We start from the raw sequence: 12,002 nt of genomic DNA on the forward strand, positions 1-12,002 counted from the left end.
GGTTGTCCTGGAAGATTTGACTGTAAAGACGCAGGGTGCCATGTGAAAATTGTAAAGAGACAGGAGGTGAAGTTGTTGAATGAGTGATGGTTGATGAAATACAGGGAGAAGGAAATGTAGCTGATGAAGAGGGCTGTAGCTGATTTAACTATGGAGAAGAGCGCACAAATCTTTGGTTAGGAAGTATGCAGAACAAGTGGAATATTTCACTTAAGAGAAGGTCCGTATATGAATTAGAGGGATGATATGCCTTTTAATTCTATATAATGAAATGTTTGCTTGAGATCTTGCCAACCCCTCAAAACTTCCAAAAATTATATTTAGAAAAGCAATTACTAGAAGTTAAAATTGTCTATGTTTTATGTATAAAATTGTGTTATGAAAGAGGTTAGAATATTTTTATTTAAAGGAAAGATACTTAGTAAAAATTCTGGTTTTTTTTTTCAGTGTAAAGAAAATTATGGTATGTTTGTACGACCATTGCACTTAACATTATTGGATGAAGCTGGAAATAGAATTGATTTGGCTAGTCCATCTCCTGGAGGATCAAGTGCTACTTCTCCAGATGATACGCCTCGATCAACGTTACGGTCTCGGTTGAGCAGGTAAATTGTTATAAATAGTACTTATTTATATTAGCTCATGTTTCAGTTTTCCATTTTATCTATTACACATTATTATTTAATAATTAATAATGTGATATTAAAATTATTGTTAGTTTGTCTAGTATAGTGTGCAAGTAATACACCTAAAGAAATCCTAACTTATTTGATATTGTACAATTAAATTGTTAAATTCTTTTATCGGTGAAAAGTGTGAACTTTTCAGACAGTTTAATTACTTCCTTTTTAATTGTGATTGTCTTGTTTCTGAGTACTTTAGGTTAAATATACCACAAAAATAATTATTTATAATTGTTATGCTTACATACAAAGTAATGGAGAGTAAACTGATCCTTTTATCTCTTTTTAAATTTACTAATTTTGGATTGGTTTTATTATTTAGTTATTTTGAAATGTGATTAATATATCAGTAACTAATCTGATACAGAACGGCCTCTTTTAATTGTTTATTTAAATTCTAATTTGTTTTACATAAAAAATGAAAAGGACAGTTTCATTATTTAATTAAAGATGTTCAATTAAAGAGAAAGTTAACCCTTTTCATGTTCAAAAACATCAATTCTTTGTAATCTATTTAAATTATATCACATGCATGTGCATGTATCCTGTTGTCAAACTAATGAAATATGCTGTTTTAAATCTTATATTTTGTTGCTGCAGTAATATGCAGTTGTTAAACTCTTTTAACTACAATTTGCTTATTAACCAGCTGTTTGTTGTTTCATTATCAAATGTAATACAGTTCTTCAACGTATATTTGTGTGTTATAATTGAAGAGAGCCATCTGAAAGTTACGTGTTTTGGATGCATGATTTTATATGCATGTTCATAACTATGTAAATATGGTTTTTCTGGATTGAAGAAAGTATTCTTAATGTAATAAAATATTAAATATTTTCTAAATTCAGTACTTTGTTAATAATTCATTCTTCTGTTTCACTTTTAGAAAATTATTGGGTCAAAGTTATTATTTTTTTCTTCAATTAAGGTCAAAATTACTCGACAATTAATTAATGACCACATTTATATTTAGTGTAATTTAATTCATGTTAAACTTGCAGCTACAAAATTTAAATTGAACAAGATCAGATCTTTTCTCAGGATGTTGTGCACTGTTTCTCTATTGATATCAATTTCTTGTGATAACCTCCTTGCAGATTTCTTTGGGCTGTTGGTGACTGCAGCTCTCATCCTTTAAATGGTTTCTTCATTGTGTACAGATCTATGCCTACCTGTATGTTTAGCATCAATTACACTGTCTCTGTTTCTATGGGATTCAACATATCACAGAATTGATTTTCGAGGACTGCATACCCACCAAACGTAGCGTGAAACCTTCTTTCAGCAATGATTACTAAGTAATTGCTAGAAAAATAAAATTCCACTATTGCTGCTTGCTGTTGGGTATTCCATCTTTCCATATTCACTAAATTTTGCAAATATTGATCTTTGTCTTCACCTAAAAAGAAACAGAAAAAACAGATTAGTACCACAAAACTTTCAATGTAAATGTGGTCATTAATTAATTGTCACTTTGTACATATCTTTCCAAGTTGTTTTATAAAATTCTGAGTTTTGTGAAATTTGGTTTTTACTTCCTTACCTTTGTTTGTCAAATCTGTATAATTTTTATTTTTAAACAAAAAATTGATTTTGCAAATGAAACAAATAAACAGTCTTATGTTTCCTAGCTGTAGTTGTGCTTTTTTTCTTCTTCATTTTCAGCTAAGGATCATAAAATGTTTAATTACATGCACTGGTGTGCTGTGATATGTAATGTCATTTTGGAATGACATCCCAATGATTTTTAATTTTCTGTTAATGAGTTAAAAAACTCAATCTGCTGTCACAGGTATTGAAGAACATAGTCATCATGTTAACTATTAAACATGAAATTTGTTTGGGCTCTGCTTGGGTAGAGGAGACGTTTTTGATTTGCACTGATTGTCAAATAAATAGGTTGTGATTTTTCATTTATTAATAGAGTAGTTTCATTTGTGGCAGCAGTATTTTTTGCTAATCTAGTTCTTAGTATGTTTCACAATATCAGAACATATTTTATTAAAAAGAAATTTTCTTCAGTTGAGAGAAATATTTGATTTGTGCTTAATTTACATTCGAGTTATATTGTACATATGGACCAAATTTTCTGATGAATGTTCCTTTTTTGATTTTTTGAATCATTCTACAACTTGTCTATGTGTTTTAGTGTGATAAGTATTTATTTGATTACTGTAGTTTGTTTGAAAATTATGTTTTACTTTTTGCACTTTCTATAAATTAATTGAATATTTTGTAGAATTTGTTTATCTCGTGGAAATTTGTGCTAAAACATTAATCTCTAATATTGAATTAAATTCAACTTTCAACATGTTTGGTCAAGATCATTGAATTGCATTTTGAATTTACTGAAATGAAACTGTTAAGAATGATTGATATTAGTGGTATTCATTTGTTGGGTGTTTTTCAGTTATTTAAGTGAGTTGAATGATATGAGCATATTATTTATATCACCTTGGACAAGAAGAAAATGTGATTCCTTATTTTCTTTAATTCTAAATAAGTGTGGTTTATTATATTTAACCTTCTAATGAATTGGAAGGATTCAAAAATGACAAATGATTAAATAATGTAATTATTTATTACATTTTTAAAGCTAATGTATTATATTCATCAGTTGATATATTTATGAAGTTATTTTGTAAGTTATGTATATGATAATTGTCCTGTAAAATGTGTTCATAAAGTGAATTCATCCTGGGATAATGTAGATGGTTTTAAGGCACTTTCTGGAGATTAAGTTTTCTTCAACATTAAAAATTAGAGTAGCCAACATTCTAGTAGTTAATCGTATATTTCATTTTATAACTTTTACCTAATTTTTTTCAATGAATTTCTTGTAAACCACCTTTCCAGATGTTAATTCTGTTTATTATCTATATTAATTCTGTTTTATTATTTATATATTTAACCCTAGAATTGGCTGCTGTTCGCTTTTGATTGGTAGTTTTATTTTTTTAATGAACTGTTGCAAAAATATCAATAATGTAGTTGTTTACAGAAATTAATATTTTATTTGTTAGATCATGTTAGTCTTGATTTTGATATCAATTGAGATGTAAGTTGTTATTATTTTTAATATATTGATTTTTTATTTTTTTTTTAGTTATGATTAATATTCACAACTGATTGCTCAAGTTTATCATTGTTTACTGTTACTACCCAGTTATAAAAATAGACTTGGTTAGGAGTCGGGATGCTCCTATTTACAAGTTATTTTTTAGAATTTGTTCTGAAATGTTATTTTTAAGATGTTTATCCACAAATTGAATATTTGTGAATGGTAAGAAAAGGAAATTTCCAGCAGTGACTATTTCATTTAATTTGTTCATCTTAAGAAAAAAGTATATATATTAATAATATGTATCTATAAGTGAACTGTTCAAATTTATTTAAACAATGAAAAGAGCGACTGTTTTTAAGAATAGTTATGCTTTGACAACTATATATTATGCCAAAATGAGCATTTTGATTGTGTACTGGACGATTATTTTCCCTTCCATACATTATTTATGTTTAGACATTTATTGTGATACATACGTATGTATGAAGACAGTATGAAAATTTGTCCTTTTGTATATTTGTTCCTATAATTCTTGAAACCAAAGTTAAATAAACAAGCAAACAAACTTGTTTGTTTTTTTAAAAATATATTCAACAGTCAGTTTTGAATATATGAAGTTGTCAGTGTAGATAATTAAATCAGTTATTCAAAGGCTGTTCTACTAATAATTTAGATCTTAATGGTTATTTTCTTTGAAGCCCATAATTTTATTTTTTGATATTGATACCTTACGCTTGTAATACTCTGTCTTTTAGCTTGGAAAATGTATAAATATTACTTTGTGGCTCATTTTTTCTCATTTAGGATAATCATGTTATCTGAAAATTATAAGTAGTTTTTATTTATACATATTTTTCATTATTCATCATATCAAGTACTTGTGTACTTGAATGATAAATGCTTAACTTATTATCTTGTAAAGAGAAGTAAAACAATCTGGACATAGTGGGCACTGATGTCAAACATCAAGTACCATAAATACAGATAATGCATTTTTCCCACTGGCTTTCCATACTGCTGTCACAGATACTAGGTATAATTTTAATTAAATGAAAAGCCTTTTCTAAGTTGAATAAAGAATTTTTTGTTCAAACTACATATTAGCTTATTTTGAAAACCTGCATTTTTAAAAATTGTGTAATTAGGCTTTTTGATGTATAATTTGTTTTTATAATTTTTCCTCTGACAGATCACATAACCTAGGTGTTATGTGATCTTACATAACACCTAAGTTAGGTGTTAATACATAAGTAGAAATACTTATGTATTTCTACTTACATTCTGTAATTATTTAAACTAATAAGATATCATAGCTTTCAGTAACTTCTACTATCCTTTTTAAAAGTTTGTTGATTGAAAATATTTGAAATTTACTTTCGAAATATAAAAATATTTACTTTGCCTTCTATTATTCAGTGCTGACACTCACCTAGGACTACCAACACAAATTTCAAAATTTACTGCTTCCTTTAATCAATCTTAATAAGCTATAACGTAATAAACTATAACTCTCATCATTTGGCAAGCCATTCTGTTTTAGAGAGGTCATTCTGTTTAGATATTCTGATTCGGATTTGTGGTATCATACTTTTTGAAAGTTAATATATACGTGTGGTATTATCTTATATTTTTATTAAAACAAAGGAAACCTCAAAACATCTCTAAACTTGCTAATTTAATACTAGTAAATTGTAACATTAAAAAATGTTAACTGTTTTATTACTGCCATATCCTACATGCCGAAATTTTTTATATAGTGTAGCACTTGCGTGAAGCAATTTATAATTTAATAAAGTGCAGGACTTAGTTTAATTAACACAGTATTTATATGTACTCTTTTCATAAAGTGTTTCAATAATTTTTATACTACTGTTTAATTTACTAAAGATAAAAATAATTTAAAATGTATGTAAAATCTTTACCACTATTTTTATTTGCTTCTTTGCACTTAGTTGAACTTCTATGACCATTTTCAAGTGCAATAGACGATAATGAATTTCTGACTGGCTAATACATACCAAAGTCTCTAGCTGTGAAATTTTATTTAGCGCTCCAGAAGTTTTAATTTTATTCTCTACATTGTTGATCTTTGGTACTGTCTTCCTTCAATACACTCTGTGGCTTCCATTTGAAAAAAGTTTCATTCAGAGCTTACCAGTCATTACAATTTAGCAATAGAGCTATGCTTGCAACATAGCTTGATGTATGATTCCAGGAAAGTTAAAGAGAAAAATATGCCTTAACCTATTCACTACAAGACTAATCACAACAAAGGTTTCAAATAACTTTCCAAAAGTTGAAGCTTGTAATCGATTGAAATACATTTTCCATAGTAACAAAAAACTATGTTAAAAAAATCTGATAATTAATTCTCTACAATATCACATTGTAAAGGCACCACTGGAAATTAGAACTGTCTTGCTTAATTTATTTCATGAGTACAATTTTCAAAATTTAAAAATCTGATAAATAACAAATGATGTATTTAACTTTTCAGTTTCAATTAAGAAAAAGCAAATGCAGAAAAAAGAACATAAAATTTTACAGTATTGTCCATAATTGTAAAATATTGATTTCAACCACAAAACCATTAAAAAAAACCCTGAATAAAAATAGTGATAAAAGGTTAATTGAAGAACGATAGCATTAGTTTATAGTATAAGAAATTTTTTATTCACTTATGTAAAAAGAGGGTACAACTTTTACCCTCTTATCTAAAACATAAGAGGGTGAAAGAACATTAAGCACATTCCTGAAATTATTCTCTAAATTAAATATACACTTTATTTTCATACTTTCAGAATAAATTAGGACTTCTAATCAGTAGAATGCACATCAATATACATGTTACTCAAAAGTAATAGAATAAAACTAATAGATTATATTTTGAAGGTCTTATAAAAACTTGCCTTATTTTATAATACCAAGTATAATCTCTCTTCAGCATTAGAGATGCCAAGATATGTAACCAACAAACTACATAAAAAAAAAGAAATTGTGAAATATCAAGAACATAAATCTGTTGTAGGAAGGATAAAATGCAAGTAAAACTGCATTTATAATCTTCTGTAATTGATGAGTATTAATTTATACTCGTACAGTATCAGTATTTACAGATCTGAAGTGTTTTGGGTGATAAGTAATAGAATGAACTAATACAAATCACCTTGTGTAAAAATTTGAGTGGAATTGGTGTAATGGTTCTTTGTAAATGAAGATGTAAGGGCTCTATTTTTTTACTATAGCTGTGGATAAAAATGAAAAAAACATTAAAAACATGCTTTTCTATATCTAAACATTGTACTAAAAAGTAAAAAATAACATTTTCAGAAGTAAAGGACTACTGAAAAATTAAGTTTAGCATATAAAATAATTATACCATCAAAACCTTTGTCATATTTAAAGAACTTATGTAGATATTTATCTTATATTTTCCCTCTATGAATCATGAGTCCTTGCTGATGGTGAGGGGGCTTGAGTGTTCAGTGATACTTAGTAGCTGGACCGAAGGTGCAACCATATCGGAGAGGTATATCTGTTGATCCAGACTAAGGAATAATTCTGGAAAGAGGGCAGCAGCTCTTTCATTAGTTAAGGGCGTAGTTCAGGAGGACTTAAATGACCACATCAGCATCATTTAATCTTCTGAGTACTGCGCAGCTGAAAGCAATGGAAAACTATAGCTATTTTTTTTCAAGAAAATGTAGCTCTCTGCATTTTGATGTAACAAAGATGGAGGCACCTTCCTTGGTAAAGTATTCCGAAGGTAAACTAGTTCCCCACTCAGATCTCTGAGTGGGAACTGCTAAGGAAGGGGTTACCAAAAAATAAAAAAATAACATTCTGAGTGTTGGAGCGTGGAATGTTAGAAGTCTAAAAAAACATTGGTAGGTTAGAAAATTAAAAGAGGGAAATGAATAGGTTAAATGTAGATGTAGTAGAAATTTTCGGTGGAAAGAGGAAAATGACTTTTGGTCAGGTGATTTTAAAATAATTAACTCAGCATCAAATAAAGGGCAGACAGGAGTAGCTTTCTTAACAAGAAGATAGGGAAAAGAGTAGATTATTTAAAAAAAACTTAGCAATAAAATCATTGTAATAAGGATAATATCAAAACGAAAGTTGACGATTGTTAACGTCTATATTCCTACAAGTGCCTATGATGATGATGAGGTAGAGTGTGTATATGAAGAGATTGATGAAGGAATTAAACACGTAAAAGGAGATGAAAATTTAATAATAGTTGCAGATTGGAATGCAAGCATTGGAAAAGGCAAGGAAGGAAATATAGTGGGTGAATATGAGCTGGGCAAAAGGAATGAAAGAGGGGACTGATGACTTATTGAGTTTTGCGCGAAGTATAATTTAGTAATTGTCAACACCCAGTTTAAAAATCATAATAGAAGAATATACACATGGAAAAATTTGGTGATACTGCAAAGAATCAGATAGATTATATTATGGTTAAGCAAAGATTTAGAAATGAACTCTTCGACTACAAAACATATCCAGGAGCAGATGTTGATAGCGACCATAATTTAATGATAATGAAATGTAGTTTGGGGTTTAAAAACCTGAAGAAAAAGCCTGTCAGATAAATTTAGAGAAGCTTGAGGAAGAGAAGGTAAAGACGATTTTTGAGGAGGACATCGCAATATGTTGGAGTAAAAACGATAAGGTAGAAAATATAGAAGAAGAATGAGAGAATGTTAAAAAGGAAATTGTTAAATCAGCAGAAGTGAACTTAGGAGGAACAAAGGGAACTGGAAGGAAACCTTGGATATCAGAGGATATATTGCAGGTGATGGATGAACATAGAAAGTATCAGAATGCTAGTGATGAAGAAGGTAAAAGGAACTATCAACATTTAAGAAATATTATAAACAGGAAGTGCAGATTAGCAAAACAAGAAAGGAAAGTGTTCAGAAGTGGTAAGAGAAAGATCATTGGTAAAATAGACTGATCATACAGGAAAGTTAAAGAGAATTTTGTGGTACATAAATTAAAATCTAATAATGTGTTAAATAAAGATAGTGCACTGATTTATAATGTGAAAGAAAAGGTCAATAGGTGGGTGGAATATATTGAAGAGTTATATGGAGGAAATGAATTAGAAACTGATGTAATAGGGGAAGAAGAGGAAGTCGAAGAGGATGAAAAGGGAGATACAATACTGAAATCTGAATTTAATAGAGCATTAAAAGATTTGAGCAGAAAGGCTCCTGGGATAGACGGGATACCTGCAGAATTACTGTGCAGTGCTGGTGAGGAAGAGATAGATTATAGAAACTAGTGTATAATATTTACGAAAAAGGGGAAGTTCCGTCAGACTTCAAAAAGAGTGTTATTGTCATGACACCAAAGAAAGCAGGAGTAGATAATGTGAAGAATACAGAACAATTAGCTTAACTACTGATGCATCAAAAATCTTAACTAGAATTCTGTGTAGAAGAATTGAGAGGAGAATGGAAGAGGTGTTAAGAGGACCAATTTGGTTTCAGGAAAAGTGTTTACGCCAATGCGTAAAGCAGTTATAAGTTAATTCAACTGGTTTGGTATTTGACTTATTTTCATCCAAATTTTAACAGTATTTCGATGTAATGAATATTTCAATTATAAATAAGAAATTTTTCATACACTGAAATTTATGCATTACATTCAATGTACATATAAATATATGCTCAGCTGATTTTTATTTATGCTTTTTTTATTGATTATTTATTAAGATTTAACTCTGTATTATTTCATGTTTATAATGTTTAAAAAAAAAAATAAAAAAAAAATACATAAACATGTTCTGTGAACTCGGCTCCTGATGATTCACACAGCTCCTGGTGGTTCACTCAGCTCCATCTACACTATATAAGCCGGCTCCCCACTAGAGTCAAGTCAGTGTCTCTCTCAGTCTCTCTCTGATCATAGTGTCTCTCTGACCATCATTCGAAGATTCGTTAGTAATGTAATGCATCTTACTAGAATATATTGTTTAGTCAAAATTTACACTTCATGCAGTTAACAAGTAAATTACAAATATTCTTCAACAATGAATCTTTTTTTGTTTAAAAATCCTTTAATCATTATTGTGTTTTTTCTTCTCTATAATTGTATGATAAAATATTAAACTTAAAGGAACTTATGTAGACATATATAAAATCCATGATTGTGAGATTATATTTTGTGCAAGTGAATATCAAGTTGTCAGTGTTTTTCATTCTACAGTAATCGTCCGTTAAACTCTTTGTTATGATAATCCAGATTACATCCTGCGTAAGTGAATATCAAGATATTAATGTTTTTCATTCTACAATAATCGTCTGTTGAACTTTCTATTATGATAGTCCAGATTACATTCTGTGCCACTGAGTATCAAGATATTGGTTTTCATTAACAAAAAACAGTAATCGTCTACTAAATATTAAGGTAATCCCCTGTTAAATAATAAGATATTATTATTATACTCTGTATTGTTATTATATATTGTGTTTATGTAAAAGAAATGTTTAAGGTAATAAGTTTACCTATACTTTACTTAAGGATTGTTGTATATAAATATCGCACAAGGAGTCTTTGTGCAAAGCATTTGTCTTAACAAAACAATAATATGTAATAATGTATTTATGCATTTTTGTTTTGTTTTTATGAACATGGTTATATAATTCTGATTTTCATTCTGTTAAAAATAAAGTCCAATTTTCTTTTGGCAAAAACGAGCTATGTGTAATTTTATTTTTGTAACTTTTCCTAACAAAAAGTATAGGGACAAGGGAAGCAATTTTAGCTTTCAGATTAATAGTAGAAAGAAGATTAAAGAAAAATAAACCAACGTACATGGTATTTAAAGATTTAGAAAAGGCATTTGAGAACAAACAAGAACAAAATGTAAGTAATAATATCTAGTTGAAATAATGTAACTGAATTTAAAAATAGGAAGAGAAAAGATTATGGAGGTAGAAGAATTTTATTATTTGGGAAGTAGAATTACTAAAGATAGTTGAAGCAGGAGTGATATAAAATTTGAACAGCACAAGCGAAACAAGCTCAGTCAGAAATATAATTTACTTACATCAGAAATTAATTTAAACATCAGGAAAACATTTTTGGACGATCGGGGTACCTGAGAAGAAAAGATTAGAAGCTTTTGAAATGCGGCGCTATAGGAGAATGTTAAAAATCGGATGGGTGGATAAAGTGACAAATGAAGAGGTGTTGCAGCAAATAGATGAAGAACGAAGCATTTGGAAAAATATAGTTAAAAGAAGAGACAAACTTATGGGGCACATATTAAGGCAACCTGGAATAGTTGCTTTGATATTGGAGGGACAGGTAAATGGGAAAAATTGTGCAGGCAGGCAACGTTTGGAATATGTAAAACAAATTGTTAGGAATGTAAGATGAAGGGGGTATACTGAAATGAAACATCTGGCACTAAATAGAAAATCTTGTAGAGCTGCATCTAAGCAGTCAAATGACTGAAGACAAAAAAATAAAATGTAAATATTGAGTTTGAAAGCATGCCCCCATGCTTCATTGCAGTCTTGCATAAGTAAACAACTTTATACATATTATTTTGTTAAAAACAAAATTATCTTTTGTTTATTTTTACTGGGTAATGCATTGTTTGGATCATTTTTTCCCTTGAATTGAATTAAATTATTTCATAAGCTAAACTTAATTTTTCAGTAGTCCTTTACTTTTGAAAATATTTTTTTTAATTATTTAGTATGATCTTTAGATATAAAAAATCATGTTTTTAGACGATTTAAACAATTTTTTTTTAGTTGCAGTGAATTTCTATTATATACTTAAATCCCAGCTAATTAATTACTTTGCACTAAAAACTGCATTCTAAAATTGACACTGGTCTTGTGAATGTATAAATGTAAGATGTGTAGGTATTGTTAAACATAAATACATTATGGTGGCATAACACTGTGATTATCATTGTGTTTGGTTTTTAAAACTATGTTTTTAAAATTTTATTTTATTTTTTAAAAGTTAATTAATTACATTTGAATTTTACATATTAGATAATTACAGTGTTTTTAGTATAACTGTTATATATTCTATTTATATTGAAAATAAGTTACTGTTATATAATCTATGAAAGAAAAGTTATTATTAATATATTAAAATTTTCAGAAACATATCGAAACCAAAACCCACTGAAATATACCAAAGACATACCGAAACCGTAGAAATGTGAACAGTAGAATGAAGATGAGTTAAAGACAAGCATGTAATGATTGAAAATGGTA

General features: G+C 28.6%; 1 protein-coding gene across 5 annotated transcripts in view; it reads left to right on the forward strand.

The window, feature by feature from the left end:
- Positions 1-12,002, forward strand: part of DCTN1-p150 (dynactin subunit 1) — a 190,824-nt gene that overhangs the window by 17,313 nt on the left and 161,509 nt on the right. For all 5 annotated transcript variants that reach the window (XM_075355121.1, XM_075355120.1, XM_075355122.1 and 2 more), the window contains exon 3: positions 448-605. In XM_075355121.1, the coding sequence (XP_075211236.1) occupies positions 448-605 (158 nt within the window). The remainder of the gene's footprint in view (positions 1-447; positions 606-12,002) is intronic.

Source organism: Lycorma delicatula, chromosome 1 (genome assembly GCF_047948215.1).
Source record: "Lycorma delicatula isolate Av1 chromosome 1, ASM4794821v1, whole genome shotgun sequence".
In the NCBI taxonomy this organism is placed as follows: domain Eukaryota; kingdom Metazoa; phylum Arthropoda; class Insecta; order Hemiptera; family Fulgoridae; genus Lycorma; species Lycorma delicatula.